This window comes from Sylvia atricapilla, chromosome 5, assembly GCF_009819655.1.
Source record: "Sylvia atricapilla isolate bSylAtr1 chromosome 5, bSylAtr1.pri, whole genome shotgun sequence".
In the NCBI taxonomy this organism is placed as follows: domain Eukaryota; kingdom Metazoa; phylum Chordata; class Aves; order Passeriformes; family Sylviidae; genus Sylvia; species Sylvia atricapilla.
Window position 1 is genome coordinate 48,124,214 of NC_089144.1, and position 16,806 is coordinate 48,141,019.

Here is a 16,806-nt window from a genome sequence, read left to right on the forward strand (position 1 = left end):
TCTATCCATTCCCAAGCCTCTGGTTTGTGAGGAAAGCAGTGGCTGTTTCAGGCACTGGGTAATCAGATACACCCAGGGCAACAAACCAACAGCTATAAAAGCCTGAGCTTCAGCATAGCAACATGGAGAGGTCATTGTTTTTTCAAGACATGTCTCCACTCCTACAAAAATATATAACCTAGCTAAGAGAATTCTCTAATAGAAAGGCAAACACTGAGAGAATATCATTAATACTTTAGAAAGCCTGAGCTAGTGGAGTACTCAAATATTCCTAAAGCTTCTGGCAGAAATGTGACAGTGGAACCAATCAGCTCTAGGACTGGTTACCTTTGCCTACACTCTGCAGCACAATTAAAATACAATTTTTCCTGGAAAAAGTGTTACCTGGAATAATGTCTCCTGCAATTTGTGCATGGGTCTGTGTAGAAAGTACAGAGCTAAGGAAGAACTCATGATGCATAATGTATTAATCAGATTTTTCTTTCTTTCTTTTCTGTTCCTAAAATATTGACAAGTAGGCTGCAGTAGTTTCAAATTTATATGTTTTGTAATTATTCATAATATTCTTCATAATTCTTCCTTCTGTGGGTGAAGTTCACCCTCATGTGGAAGGCCCTAACAGGTGCCTCCAAAGCAACATTTTAGGCTCACTCATGCCTTACTTCAGGACAGAATATTTTGGCACTAAATCCAAACTTTTACTTCCTCTAGTAAATTACAAATTTTTCTATTATTCACTTAGCTCTAAATACAACAAAGATTTATTAATGACATTATCAGCATTGGTGGAATACCTCACCTGAGTGCAATGATAATTCAGAAAGGTACAACGCTGGAAAGCTGGTAGGGGCAAGGGGAATGATAGTCATGTTTTATGTCAAACATACATTCATGAGCATATGGGGACATACAGGGAAGGTGAGAATAATGATAATCTAGGATATTAAAAAGGTAAAAAGCAGGAAAATTACTCTGGTGAGAATATACCAATAGGTAGACTATTCTCTCTATATTTGCATAGATTTTCCATGGTAAAGGTCGTGCACAAACAAATTCTGGGTCATCAAAATGATACAGTTCTACAAGAGACACAAATATAGCTCCATAATAGAACAGAAACAAATAACAACACCATCAGATGAACAATGTGCCATTTTAGAAACACCATTTAGAATTTCAAGACCAGACATTTCTTCCAAAATTATAAATGCATTAGACAAATAGACAATGTAATCTGTTTCATTCTCCCTAATTTTTAAAGTGCTGTGCAAAACATCTCACTTTGCTATGAGAAGACAGATTATTTTCTCATTATAAATAGCTGCCATATATGTATTATATAGTCCTTTGTGTTTAAAACATAAATAATGCAATTTGCAACAGCATACAGAAATTTGGTGTTTTACACTAACCCTGCCACTAGGTAAATCACTGTTAGTTGTAGGGAGGAGAGAGGGGGAGCCCTGTTTATTATGCGTTCTGTCAAAAATCACTGTCCAAGTGGTTTTATATTGGATGAACAGGGTGGAAGCTTTCCAATAATGAGTCTGCCAGCTGTTGCTGCTGTTTTAAGCCCTGCATCTGTAATCACCGGAGGTGTGATGATAAAGATATAGTGGAAGGCAGTGGAGAGAGAGGAGAAGGAAGAGAGCAGAACACGTGAAGTTCTAATCCAGTTCTGCAGCTGGTTATTATGTGAGGTGTTGGACAAACCACTTGACTTCTCTGGACCATTCCAGCACTTTGAAGCCAGGATCACAATCACGTCCTGCTCACCTGGGGTTTTGCAGAGCCTTGTTCCTGGCACCCTCAAGGGCCCAGGATCTGCAGTGGGAGCTGTTGAGAGGCACATCCATTTCCCCACAGATGTGAGGCAGCAGCACTCTCTGGAGCTTCCTCTCATGCTTCCCACTAAGAGCTGCCTGTCCAGAACCTTCTATTGTGTCCAGCATCCAGGGCTGATTTTGCCTTTGTAGTAAGGAATGGTGTAAAGATGGAGTAAGGAAGGATACCTTGGGAAGGCTGACCTGAAACAGAGACTGGACAGAGCCAGAGAATAAAGTAGGGATTTATTGAAAGGCCTCCAGGATCCACCTTGGGCAGGACAGGGCCTGACTAGTGCCACACCCAAGGTGGACCCAAAATGGTCACAAAATGGACAAATGGTCATGAGGTGTCACATTTTTGTAAGTTTTGGTCCATTTGCATATTGGGGTTTAAGTGCCCAATTCCAGCTGCAGGTTGTGAGGTCCCATCCTTCTTGTTCCTCCCTCCAGCCCACCCTTGTTTGTGCTTTTGGGCTGAAAGTTGTCCTTGGTGTGCAGCAGGAGAAGGATTTGTTTTGTGTCCCTGCTGTGTGCAGAGCTGAGTGACACTGAGTGTGAGCTCAGAACTGCACCCCTGGGCAGCACAGAACCTGAAGTACATGGAAAATAAAACTTAAGGCATCAAGGTGTTAATCAGGAAGGATGAATTAGTGAGACCCCTCCTTCTTCTTTGTCTGGACTTCAGCCATTGCTGACATAAAACCTTTGTGTTTCACTGAGTAATCCCAGATCTCACTTTGAGGGAGTTCATGCCAGTTCTGCAACCACCAAATATGACAGATGGTAACCTCAGGTCAGGCTTCTAGGACCCTGAGATAAATATATTGTTATTTTCACATCCTAATCAGTCAAGCAGTTCTTATCCCTTCCTTTTTCCTTTTTCGCCTTTTTTCCCCCCCCCCGATTGGTTTATTTACTTTCTAGTGGTGTTGTATTTCTAGCTGGGTAAAACAGCACTAATCTCACCATCAGGCCACCAGGCCATCTCAGTTAATTGCTTGAAGCTCAATACTTATATAAGGATCTGAATGCCAGGTATTGAGCCATTTATAAGAAATGCAGAGCTGGTAGAAGGCTGCACAGTTGTGAGCTGAGACAGCCAGGCCTTTAAGCTTAAACTGAGTCACTGGGACTGTTCAGATGTGTAACAACTTTGCTGCTTCTTAAGGGTACTGCTAGAAAGACCTGGAAAATGTGTGTCCTGGCTGACATTGGAGGACTTGGAGATATTCTGGAGCACATCAACCTCTGCTTTAAGGATGCTGAATTCATTTGATTTTCATCAGAATAAATTTTTCCCTTCTCCTGTGTCACTTTCCCTTCTTTCCAAAGTGTGAAATATGTGAGCTGTGAGCATAACTGCAAACACAGGGAGCTGTTACATTGCACATTCCGTGTGGATATTTGGTGGCACTGAGCCCACAGCTTCCGTGCCCTTACCTTTGCTCTGGAGTTTTTCATTGCTCATCTCTTTAATTGCAGTTAAACTTTAAAGCATCCTAGTTTTCTCTGAAGTGCTGGAGCTGGGCTGGAGGGAAAACATCACAGCTCTCTTTGAAGCTCAGTCCTTGGAGATGAACCTGCTGCTGAACTTGAGAGGACGTTGGTGATGTCCCTCTGCACATCAGATTGCTGATCTTCCTGAAGTGCTTGGGCTGCTCAGGCAGTCCTGCCTTCCACAGGAGAAGAAAAGTATTCTTTTTAGATTGATATTTATAAAATATTAATTTAACTAGGATTTTAAGAACCCTTGTCTCTAATGAATATATATATACTACCTTCAGAAAAATATGATGGGTTGAAAGATAAGGCTTCCCCAAAAGAGCCAGAGCACCATTCTGCCATCCTTTTTACCTGGAAGTTTCATCTTCAGGGTTCATGTTTAGAAACACAGAGTTCTCTAAATAAAGAAATGTTCAAAGCTGTGGACTTTGAGAGAAAGGGGCTGGAGAGCACTGGCCGTGGTGGACTCTCAAAGCATGGTGGCAGGCCAGGTAGAAGGAAGAGCACAGGCTAACATTGCTTACTGACCTGTGAAAGCTTTTGAGGCTTCACTAATAATGTGCATCAAAATGAGGTGACTGGAAGATGACAGCAAATCTTCAGCCCAATCTGAAAGCTCTGCCAGCCTCAAAGCACAAAAGAGAAGAGCTCATGACCAGCTAAGCAGGAGATCAAGAGTGACTGAGCAGATGCAAGACCAAAGTGGGAGTTGCTTCATGGGTGATGTGGTGAATTTTTAGAATTTTTTTCTAAAGCCTCTTTCCAGCTTGTGGCTACTCTGCAGGCTGGCAAAGATTGCAAACTTACATGCTGCTGACATCTCTCTGAACCCTAAAGTGGGCAAAAAGATCCTCTCCCTGCATCATACATGAGTCTGAACTGGGCACAAGCCTGGATACACTGTCTCCTCAATGAAGCCAATGCTCTGCAGCCTGTTTGAAGAAGTAGAGTAGGTTTGAAAACCAAAAAACCCAGTGATGTTGTGCTTTTCCAAATGAATGTAGATCTGGAGTTTGCTTTAGGGTCCCTATAAAAGGGGCATTGACATCTTTCTCATTCCTCCCAACCTCTCTGTGAGTGAGCCCAAGCACATACTCACACACTCCAAATTTTGGGCAAGCTTGTATTTGCATCCGAACAGTTTCCCCATCTGTTCTTGTTAGTTATTACAGGCCATTCTCTGGAGTGAGGTATTCTGGCTGCCATAACATCTGTGAGTGTTGTAATGAGGTTGGTTAGAATGTAACTCACTGAAGCAGCAAGAACTAATCACTGTATATTGATATAAGATGTGCAGAGCCTTAGATGGAGAGTGCTGTAATAATCTTCTGGGTGTGTGTGTGGAGTGGGGGGTGGAGGGAATTGTGTGTGTACACGTGGGGTAGTAAAATTACTCATTTAGCTGCAGTAGGTCTCGTTATCTTAGGGAAGCACATCAATGATTCACTGCTTAACAGGGTGTTTGCAAATGCCTGCTTTACACAGAAGGCAGCCTGAACCAATATCCTGTGCAGGCTATGAGCACCTGTCTCAGATTGAGGGAATTTTAACTGCTTCTATTTTCTCTCCCAGATATTGGAACTCCCTGAGTAACCTTGTGGCTTCACTCCTGAATTCAGTCCGCTCCATTGCCTCCCTCTTGCTGCTTCTCTTCCTCTTCATCATCATCTTCTCTCTCCTGGGGATGCAGCTCTTTGGGGGCAAGTTTAACTTTGATGAGATGCAGACCAGGAGGAGCACATTTGACAACTTCCCTCAGTCCCTCCTGACTGTGTTCCAGGTAAGGGCACCAGATATTTATTGTGTTTTCATGGGGTGAGACAGCTCCTGCAGCCTGGCAGTCCCCAGGATGGGACATGACCCTGACAGCTCCAGGGTGTGCTGCCAGCACGGGATAATTCCCTCCCAAAGTGGGAACCAAAGATAAAACCCCTGTGTGCTGCAGGGCCAAAAGGTCTTTGCAGGGCAGGACAAGAGAACATTGCCATGTTCCAGGGCTGCACCGGTGTGCCAAAGGCAAACCCTGCTGCTGTCCTCCCCTCTCTGGGGAACAAATACCTGCTCACAGCACCACAGAAAGAATCCCATGGCCTTTCAGCCCTCTGCAGCTTTGGGAGTGACCCACCAAGAGCACCAGGAGTATGATTTTACTGACATGTGAAAGAAGGGAACTGGCCTGGAGGTGCTGAGGGCAGTGCTGTAGGCTGGGCAGCCTGCATGGAACAACAGGCATGTGGGAGGGAAATGCTTGGAACAAGGGGAAAGACTTGGATGGAATTGTCTAGGAGAGCTATTTGCCTTCAGCCATCATCTCCAAGAAGACACTGTTTGAGGGGTTTTCAGACTTTAAGCACAGGCCTTCTTTTCATCTTTGTTCTGTGGTTTGTCGTTTGCGTTGGGTTTTTTTTTTTAATGTTCTAGATGGACACAGGCAGAGTCTCCATCAGCTCCATCCTGGGGGAGGGGGTGTTCTCTAGGACAGTGGGTATCTTTGTGTTATGGGGTGTTCAAATTCTCTGTGTGGTCTAACACTGTATCCCTTATTGGTGGGAATGTGTCATTTAGATCCTGACTGGGGAGGACTGGAATTCGGTGATGTATGATGGGATCATGGCTTATGGCGGCCCCTCTTTTCCAGGAATGTTGGTCTGTATTTACTTCATCATCCTCTTCATCTGTGGGAACTGTATCCTTTGATGCTACTCTTTTCTGCAAGAGGGGATGAATTAAAACCACTATTTACTTTGTTATGTCAGAAAATATGAATTTCACACCTCACGGTTTTGCGTTTTCCCTACATCTGAATTTTGGCATTCCCAAAATTTGGCATTGCCAAAAGTTCAACAAGTTCATTTTGCTTTAGTTGGTGCTAAGGCATTTGAACAGTTGTGCCATTCAGCTATGTGCCAGTTCCACATGCTAGCTTTATTTAGTATCTTCACATGTTTATTGTTTTTATTTTTCATTCCCCTTAATTCTTTCAGAGGTTTTTCTTTCCTTCCTTCTCCTAATCTCTGGGTGTTCCTACTGTTCTTACTGCATTTTTTTTACTTTTACTGTTTTTTTAGTAATATATTCCATGTGCTTCCATCCAAGCCTTATGTGGAATAAAAATATGTATAATCTGCAATATGCTATATACAAATGCAGCAATAGGAGTAACATATGTTTGACATAATTGATTTATGTAAGATCATATATTAATTCATGTATAAACTAACAGGACCTGTGTTACATTTCAGTCCCTGCAATCTGTGTGTTCTTCAAATAGAAAATTTTGTGCTCCCTTACCTTCCAGCCTGTGCTGGTCTTGAGTAACTTCAGTTATGTCTGGCTTTAAGGTGAAGTGAGGGCTCTGTACTTACCCCAGGGGCCACAAAGCACATTGCATGATTGTGCTGTGAGTGTCTTTTCACAGGAATTTGCATATCACATAGAGCTGCCATTCTGTTCCCTATCTCAGTTTGCTCCAAATTTGTCCTTAGTTTCTGCTTCCCTAATAAATGGCCCTCCTATGTCAGAGGTGACACTTCCTTTAATACTGATGCTTCTATAAAGCCACCTTATAGACTCAGCCCAGCTCTTCTGGCCTTTGCCCATAATTCAGATCTCTCAAACCCTGTTATTTGACATTTCAGTTGACCTGCAGACCCTCACTTCAAAGTGAGGTGATGCAATTCCACTTATCTGAAGGTCAAGGTAGGCAATTTGGCTGACAGCTTGAAAAAAAAAAAAAAGCTACAACTTGGATCTCCTTGTGAAAATGTGAGCCAACTCTACATGCTGGCTGACTTTGGAGCCTCCAGACCTTGGAGCCCAAGGAGGGGGGGAATGTCTGTGTTTCCAGACTAAGCCTTGAACCAGGGTTTGCCTAAAAGTTATTGTGGTATAGTAAGATCTACACTCAAGAAACTTATAAAACAACCTATGGTCAGATTTGTAACATGAGAGCTGAACGCTGACTGATAAGACAAGAAAACAGTTTTGATTCTTTGCCCTTCAACTGCATGGGCATGACTGGCCATGCATGGACTCTCTGCTAGGAGATGGCAGAACTGTCAGCTCAACCCTTCACTGTCCAGACTAAATTAACCTCAGAAATGCTCATCAGAATACTGGGTATTGCTGTCCATAAAATCCCCTCATGCAACCTAAACTGTCAAAAGATGCAAAGCATTCAGTGCTCCTCTCATGTTCAGTGGGATTCTCTGCACAAAGGGGGACACTTTTGGGAAACTGGAACTAAAATGTAAATCTGGCCTTAGATGTTTTACATCAGCCATTCTGTTGTGAAAGTTTGAAAACACACAAAGTGTGCTATCTGTGTGGAAGGAAGGTGTAGGTTTGTGCATGATGGGTATGCAGTTGTGTGAAATGGAGGTTTGGAAAATCCAAGAGATCTGATGACAGGTTGCTAAAAATTTTCAATTAAGAAACCTTTGGTTATAATCTTTTTCTGCAGTTTTCAAAGCCCGTTTTCTTTAAGTAGCACACAAACAGATATCCTGCTGAATGTATTTTTGGCCATTGCTGTGGACAACCTTGCTGATGCTGAGAGTTTAACATCTGCACAGAAAGAGGAGGAAGAGGAAAAAGAGAGGAAAAAGCTAGCTAGGTAAATCCATTTGCATCCACCTACCTGCACACATTTCTGTCATGACCCGCAGCATGGATATATATGAATATGATGCTTATACATACATGTGTATACATGTAATTTATATAAATTGTGTGTATAGATTATAGATGTGATTAATGTAATTATATAGGGAATTAGGCCTATATAAATTTTTAATGCAAATTTAGAAATTCCGCAGATTATGTCTATAAAAATTTTTATACAAAGGAATTCCAACTGTAAGACAGGCAAGTGTTGTGAGCTGGGAGTTCCTCCCCAGCTGCAGTGGTGTGAGCAGAGGAAAGGAAGTCTGGGTTACTGCTGAGCTTTCAGAGCATCAGCAGAGAAGGAGTGTGAAATGGTGTCAATCCCATTTGAATCTCCCTACTATCTTCTGATTGCTTTGGGCCATGAGGCATATTTTCTGTCATTCTCGTGATGAGATTTAGCAGCTTCTTTTTCTTTTGATGCCACATGCTGTTCTTCCCCTGCCAGTTCTTTCAGTGTTTCTGCAGACACTTCAGGGGCACAAGCTGGATGAGGAGCTTCTCTGCCATTCCCAGCTGCCAGCAGCAGGGAAGCCTCTCCTTGCTGGTTATTCCTATTCACTGGATGCTTGGAGGGGATCTCTTGTGCAGCTCCTTCTGCTTCATCCTGCATGTGGCTCAGCAGATTTCCCTCACTCTAGGGGTGCAGTGAGGGGCAGAATGTTTGGAGGCAATGTAGATGGAAGTTCACAAGATATGGGTTGAAAATGGTCCATACTTTTGTCACTGGGTGAACAAAGAGATCTCTGCTGACAGACCTGAAATATACATTTGCACAAACACACAAAGACATGCCATTGAGGAAGCTACAAAATATAAATTAAATATACTATAAAATACACATTATATACAATATACATTATTGTATATAAAATATACACTATGTAAAGACAGATCAGACCCTCTGCCTTTGCCTGTAGAGGAGGAGAAGGTGGAGCCACTGAACTCAGAATGGAGATGCCAGCCAGCTGATTGTTCTCATGGTGTGTGCTGTACTATGTGAAGCTCCTGAAAGGGAAGCAGCTTTTCCACCTTCGTAACTCTTTGGTTTTTTATCTTGTTAAATTGCTAGGACGGCTAGTCCCGAAAAGAAACAGGAGATGGAGAAAACAGCTGTGGAGGAAGAGACAAAGGAGGAGAAAATTGAGCTGAAATCGATCACTGCTGATGGAGAGTCCCCTCCTGCCACCAAGGTAAGGTCTGCTGCCAGCCTTCACATTCTGTGCAGTGATGGCATGAACAGCTTGGGTTTCTAAAGGAATGAAAACTGCCTGCTTGGTCTGATAAAGCCTGTTATGCTTCTGCCTCCATTTCTGCCAGATCAATGTGGACGATTACCAGCCCAATGAAAGTGAAGAAAAGAGTCCTTATCCCACAACAGAAGCACCAGGTAAACATCTCCTCCCTTGTAGCCCTCACCCTACAAAAGCTCCAGTTGCTAATGAACACAAGACCAAACTGGGGTAGAAGGTTTGCTGGAAATGCTTCCATGATGGGACAGGATGGTGTTCTTGCCTGCGTTTGCACAGGCGGACTTGGCCCTTTGAAGTCCCTGTACTGATCAGTCATATTTGATTTTGTCCTCTGTAAAGCCCTTTATTGGTAAATCCAGAGCTTGACAGAGAATCAAATCATCTAAAAATCTCCCTGTTTGAAAATATACATGTGACACTGTTTTCAGAGTGCTTTTTCAGTTCTCAGTAGTCAGGGCAGTCTCACAACAGATAGTCATGAAAGGGAAAGTGCTGAATGCCTTTTTGCACAGTTTTCTAATCAAAAAGGACAGTGTGACACTAGCATAACTCTAAAGGCATAAGATCTCAGCCTTGAAGTGTAAGAAACAAGCTGTAGCATTAGTTAGGCTGGTTTTCAAGTCAGCTGGGCCTAATTAACTTCATTCTCAAATACTTGAAAGATTGATTGAAGAAATCTCAGAACTTTAGGCAGTGTTCAAGAGACCCTGAATCAGGGGCAGGATTGGAGCTAGTCAGTTCAACTTCCATTCTTGGAAAAGTGCTGGAACAAAGGACTAAACAAACTGTATGACCTCAAGATAAGGAGATGACCAGCAGCCAACATAGATTTGCCAAGAGCAAATCACATCAAACCACCCTTATTTCCTTCTGAAAGGGGCTGCAAACACTTGTAGACAGGAGAAAATAAGTAGATGTGATAATCTTTAACTTTGCTAAGGCTTCTGACCATCTCTTACGGTGTTCTCATAAGCTGACTAGAAAAACATGGTCTAGATGATGGTGAGAGGAATGATCAGACCCTTTATGGGGAGAGCAGTGATGGCCCAAGCAAGTCTGTACAACTCAAAAGCCTGTGTGGAGTTCAGCTCAGTTCATTGTTAATGGCCTGGATGATGGAAGAGGCAATATGCTTATTACATTTGTAGATGACATGAAGCTGGGAAGGACAAGAAGTGTGCTGGAGGGCAGCATTAGAATTCAAAGAGCTCCTGAGGTCCTGGATAAATGGTCTAAATAAAATTGAAAGTGCCAGGCTCTACGCATAGACACGAATAAACAATTCACAAATAGAGGATCTTAGGTGACAGCTAGTTAGGTAACAGTCCTTGAGAAAAGGATCTGAATCTTATGACCACGAGCTCAACAGATGTGAGCAACAGTTTGCTGTCTTTGAAAAGGCAAGCAAGTAGTGAGATTTGTGACACAGAGAAAGAATGACCCTTTTGTCCAGTTCTGGGTTTGTTTTAACTGATCAGAGAAAGCTGATCAGAGCAAAGCAATTGTTTTATTGTGCTCACCATTTATAAGATCTCTGGTATCTGGAATATAACAGCTCTTTTTGGGTGCTCTGGTGAAGCACCCTTGGGAAGGGCAGGAGAAACGTCTTCAAGTGCATAAAAACCTTCCACAGAGAGGAGGACACTTATCTCCAATGTGAAGTAACAGATTCAAGATTCACAGCAGGGAGAATTTTCTAATGGTGAGGCTGTCAAAGTTTACAGAGATGGTTTTGGAAGCCAGCATCACTGAATGTTGTGAAGGACAAGTCAGAAAAATGTCTCCCAGAAAAGGCTTAGGTAAAATAATTAATTGGACCTGGCTTAGCAGAGGCATGAACCAGGGGGCATTTTGTGATCCTTCCCTGCTCTGCTCTTCTGTGTGTCTGTGATTATGTAACAGGCTCTAATAGGCTATAGAACACTTTCTCTTCTATTCCATGATTACTAATAAACAAATGTCTGATAATAGGTTGACTTGACAGGGTAAGAAGGAACACAAGAGTTCATTTTGAGTAGATGGACAAGAGTTTCAGACAAGCAAAATGGAAAACGGTTCATTGCATTTGATTTTCAGTACAAGAAGTCCTCACATATGCTGTACTTGTATTCTTCCATATTTATAGCAAATTTATCAGGAGTAGTGTGGTTCTAACTCTGGACAATACTATTGTAACACTGCCTGAGACAGGTGACTCTGGATTTCATCTTCCCATCACCCATCACAGGGACTTACACAACTGGACAAACAACCTCAGTTGTTAAAGGGTTTGTGGGAGTCTTTAGTAAGAAGCCCAAATTAAAACAGCTTGACACAGTTTTGTTTCTGTTTCTCATCTGGCTTGGATTTACAGACAATTACTTTTTTTTTCAAGTGAAATATCAGTCATCTGAATGTCAATTTTGAGTCTACTGCTAATGGAATTGGGGTTTATTTACTTTCTGTAGACAGTTTAGTAAGAGCAGCTTATGAATGAAAAATATAACAAAACACTACATCTACTTTTTTTTTTTTTAATGCATAGAATTAGAGTGCAGAAAATCAAGTGAAAACACTTTTAGTGCCTGCCTCGGGGTGCCAATCCCTGTCTTAATGTACTTTTGGACACAAGCTAAAATCTGAATGGATTATCAGGTTTTCTCCTGTCTCCTATCAGAAATGCAAAGGGACACCATTGTGGTTACTTGCCATTGTATGGCATCAATGCCATTTCTAAACAGGCCTGTTCGCTGAATTTATCCACTCTTTGTGAAGACTGAAAATTTGATGTTCAGAAACAGTTTGAATTGATCACTTGGTTTGTTTCTCTTAACAAAGCAGGGTCTTTCCTAACCTACCTTGTTCATCCTCTGATTTGTTTTTGCTCCTTAAAGCCTTTTTCTCAATAACCTCTCCAGATTCTGTTTGCTGCACAGTGTTCGTCCTCAGCCCCAGAACAGTTGCAGCTCCTCAGATCACCTGGCCTCTTTTTGGGAAGGACAGCCTGGTTCTCCCAGAGATTTGTGTACACTAGAAGGATTATTATGATGATATGTTTATTACAGGAAGACAGGGAGCTAGTCTTGCAGTCTAGCACAGAAATAGACAAAGAATTCAGGACATCAAATGAAGGTAAAAGCTTGGAATGATTCATGGGAGCTTGAAGCTAAATAATGTCCTTATACGAGAGTTCTGGTCTTTGTACAGTAAAAAAAAAAAACTTCCCACCATCAAATTTCTCACTTATACTGCACTGTAGCCTGTTTGTCTGCGCAGCCAAAAACATTTGCTTCTACAAATGTGAGCAGCTGTGCTACTTCTATATGGAGGTAGAAAGTATGGGCAGTGACCTGGGATGAGGCTGTAATCACGTTATTCTTTTTGAATTTGGACCTCAACGATTCCTTTCTTCTGCACCCTAGACTTTGAGTGAAAAGTGAAACATTGTTCTTTACCCGTGGCTGAGGAACTGAATGTGGTTTTCAGACTGAAAGCATTTGCTTCCCACAGTCATTAATATATATTTCTTGCTGTATGGCAGACAGGAGAAAAAGGCGAGAGGAGCAATGTCCTTTATGGTCTTCATGGGGCTGATCCTTCTGCTAAGGGTCCATTTTCCAGAGGCATTGTTCCATGCCCATTTAAAAGTGTATTTTAAGCATTCCTCTGAGTAATAAAAGAAGAATGATCTCACACTGAAGGCGCAGAGCAGGGACCCAGAATACTCTTCTTAAGTAAGAGTTTCAAATATCCCACAGGATCCTGGGCATTGGTTTTCTGGCCTGTTAAAGAAGAAAAAGAATTTGCTTACCTCACTCCTTGTCAGCCTCCTCTGAAACCCATAGATAAAAGGTGCAAGTGCAAAGTATGGTTATATTACATAAACATGCACATTAACCTTAACACCTATTTTACAAGTCCCGTGTAAAAAAGTACTTTTGAAAGATGTTTCTTTAGCGAATAAATCCTGTAGAAAGAGTATTATGAAGTATATTGCACACAAAATTGAGCTGTTAAAAAATAGACTGACTTAAAAAGTACAAACTCTATGTACCAGCTCAAACATTTATGCAAAGATCTATCAAGCAAATTGGAGCTGAACTCTTGGTACTGGAAGTGTAAAGAAAGAATCCTATTTGCATGTAATAATGGCATGCATTCAAAAAGGGCACTTTTCTACTCTCTCTGATATCTAGATCAGGATCTGTGCTGATTCATCTGCTCTTTATGATGTGTCCTGTAACCAGATCAAGTACAATACCTCACCCTAAAGGAACACCATTCCTGGAACTTATCTCCCTTTATGGACGCAAGATGAACCTTTTAATTAGAGTTTCTTCCTTTGCAGTGCCTGGAAGATGAATCAGTTGTATCTAACATGTCAGGCTCCTTTCCTAAAGAGTTTTTTTTCCCTTTCTTGCTGATTAAGTGAGAGGATTTGCAGCAAAACAGCAAAATCCCATCATGTCATTTACAAAGCAACATCTGACTTCAGCAGGTAGAAGAAACCCTCAAAGGCAGCAGCTTCTCTTTCACGTAGCACTTAGCCTTCATCTCTGCATTTTCTATCTTGAGGTTGCTCACTGCTCTGCCTGGAGATGACACAAGTTCAAGAGTCTCAGCCTCATCCCCATCTTTCTGATCTTCCCCCAAGTAAATTATAAAAGGGGACAATTTTAAGGCTTTCTGGTTGGTGTAAGTCAGTGTGGACATGCTCACTGTGTTCTGGGGCATTCATGTGCTCATCCAGACATGGCCCCAGATGCAGCAGCAGCTCCATGGAGATGCTCACAAATAGAAGAAAAACAATCTTGATAAAACTGGAGGAATGGTCAAAAGAAAAAAAAAATGCCCTTCAGTAAGGATGAGGTCTAAGTGCCACTTTTGGGAATAGTCAGCAGCAGAAATGCAGGGGGGGAGTGACAGGCCAGACTGTTGCTCTATGGGAAATAATCTGTGCTTTGTGCATATCAGACACTGATGGCAATTTAATGCCAAAGCACAGTGGAAAGTCTCCATGAAGGACATTTAACAGGAATCAGTATTACAAGATATAAGAAGTAATGTAGCTTTCCTCTGCAGCAGTAAAACCTCAGCTGCAGGTTAATCCTGCAGATAATCCGGAAGCAAATAACGGGAGTGATCACAGACCTGGGGAGCACAGCACCTCAGGAAAGGCTGCTGCTCTTCTGCTCTAGGAACCAGATATTCTCCCAGAGGCATAATAGTGGTCCTCAAGTAGGCAAAAGCTTTCTGCAAGAGGAAGGCAATTTTTAATTTTCTGTGTCCATGGATAATAAGAGAACAGAAAATGGATCTAGGCCACAGCAAGAAAGATTCAAATGATCTATTAGAAGTAGCCTTTCTGTTTGTTTTCTGCAGAGGGAACTGTGAAGCATCTGAGGAGAGTGTAGTGAGAATGTTGTAGGTGCAGCAGTAATGGTTTTACAGAGAGATGAGAGCAATGTCTGCCAGGATGAGCACTGGGTAAAGGGCACTGCCTCAAAGGAGGGAAGGGCAAGGAAACTCAAGGCTTCAGCATCCTATTTTAATGGTTCTTAGCTTTTAGCTCAAGTTATGACAGAGACAAATGCCCCAGCACTTTGGAATGGGTTGTATTTTGCATTAAAAGACCAAAAAATGCTTCTTGCAGCAGAGGAAGATGAGGAAGAACCTGAGATGCCTGTCGGCCCTCGGCCTCGCCCCATGTCTGAGCTGCACCTCAAGGAAAAAGCTGTGCCCATGCCTGATGCCAGTGCTTTTTTCATCTTCAGTCCTAACAACAGGTAATTAAGGGATTGGTTAGCCAGAAGAAAGAGCTGAAGAGCTGGTGCCCCTTTCACGTCGGGCCCCAGAAGTTATGAGATGCAGAGCTCCCTTTCAGCAGTTCATACCAGAGGGCTCCTTTGACCCACCTCTCCTTTAAGGCATGAAATCCTATGAAACTACAGTTGTAGGGAGCACAGTGAAAACATCCATTAGGAGCTCATGGTACGTGCAAGGCTGATTGAGGACAGAAATCATGAAAGCTTCAGAAATAAGGGACACAGAGGCGAGTCAGTAATTGGAATTTCCCAGCATATCCAGGTCCAAACTGCAGGAGAGCCACCATGAAATCAATCAAGTGGGAGGTAGCAGCTTCCTCTCCCCAGGGCTGCCCAAAACCCACTCCCAGAAGGCACTTCATGTGTCTCTGCTCATTGCTGCACATCAAGAATGAGCATAAAAGAAGAAATGAGAGGGGGAAGAGAGTGCCCAGCTCTGAGAGGAGCCTAGGAAGAACAATTCTTCTCTCCCACTTTGCCCATGGGCTCCTGCAATGCATCTCCTGTGGTCACACCTGCCTTTCCCAAACAGATGTGCAGGACCTGGGGTGGAGGGCTCTTAGGAGACAGGTGAGTTTACCTTTGCCAGGGTACAGCTCACTGCCCACTGCTCTGTGCAGCACCACGAGTTCCAGCATCTCTCCTAAGGACTCAGTCCTCAAACAGCCCCAGAGGAAGGCAGGGCTGTCCCTGCTGAATTCAGAGCCATTTTTTTCCCAGCAGAGCTTGTGCCACTCCTCCCTGGGTATGTGAACAGGGAGGAACTGAGGATGACTGGGGCTCGTGGACTGTAATGCTAGCTGTGCCACCCACCCCCTGTCATTTGTAGAACTAAATTAACCTCTGCAGTCATCTGTAAAATTGCTGTAATAGGGACTTGGAGCCCTAACAGCCAAGAGTAGAGCTAAATAGATTAATGAAGTGCCTGTAGAATTATGCACAGAGCTATTATGGGTTTAACTCCTCAGATCCTGTTACCAGCATATGGAAAGTGATGTAATGGTCTCCAGTAATCAAGTTTGATGGGAGACTGCTCCTTCTTTACCTTTTAGTTTCCCACTAAGAGCACCTATGTTTAGCACACAACCTGCATGGCATGATGTCTCCCAGAAGTCATTTGCTGATGCCAGCTTGCCCTATATCCATTTGGCCAGGTTTGTACCCTGTTAGCGAGGCTGATCCCCCACAGCTCCTGTTAAGTGACACTCCAGTCCCAGCTCAGAAAGACACTGGCACCCTAAAGCCTGTTTCTGCTGCTTTCCTCCTAAATGAATCAGGAATGGTTCCATGAATGAAAGCAAGGGATGCAATTCTGGGCTGGCAGGTTTCAGAGCACGTGGAAATCACAAAGAAGCTCTGTCAGGAGGAAGCAGTTGTTCTCCATTCAAACACATTGAGAGCAGAGAGCCAGCACTGCCCTGCATAGGTCGGGCTGGGGCAGAGGGAAGATGCTCTGCAGGGCAAACCTCTGGTCCTGGAGGCAGAAGAGGAGGGGGGAAATGTTTCCCGGGTCTTGCTGGTTTTGAGAGATGAAGCAATGCCTCTCCTCTATCTTGCAGGTTTCGTGTCCACTGCCATCGAATTGTTAATGATAACATCTTCACCAACCTGATCCTGTTTTTCATCCTGCTCAGCAGCATCTCCCTGGCAGCTGAGGACCCCGTGAGACACCTCTCCTTCAGGAACCAAGTATGCTCCACATCCTCCTCCCCTTGCTGGGTATTGCAAGTGTGGTGGTGCAAGCAGATCATAACT

At 43.0% G+C, this 16,806-nt stretch overlaps 1 protein-coding gene across 1 annotated transcript in view; it reads left to right on the forward strand.

Moving 5' to 3' along the window:
* Positions 1-16,806, forward strand: part of CACNA1C (calcium voltage-gated channel subunit alpha1 C) — a 464,400-nt gene that overhangs the window by 363,445 nt on the left and 84,149 nt on the right. The window contains 7 exon segments of the mRNA XM_066319417.1: positions 4,902-5,109; positions 5,895-6,015; positions 7,830-7,944; positions 9,067-9,187; positions 9,315-9,384; positions 14,880-15,012; positions 16,611-16,740. Of these exon segments, the coding sequence (XP_066175514.1) occupies positions 4,902-5,109; positions 5,895-6,015; positions 7,830-7,944; positions 9,067-9,187; positions 9,315-9,384; positions 14,880-15,012; positions 16,611-16,740 (898 nt within the window).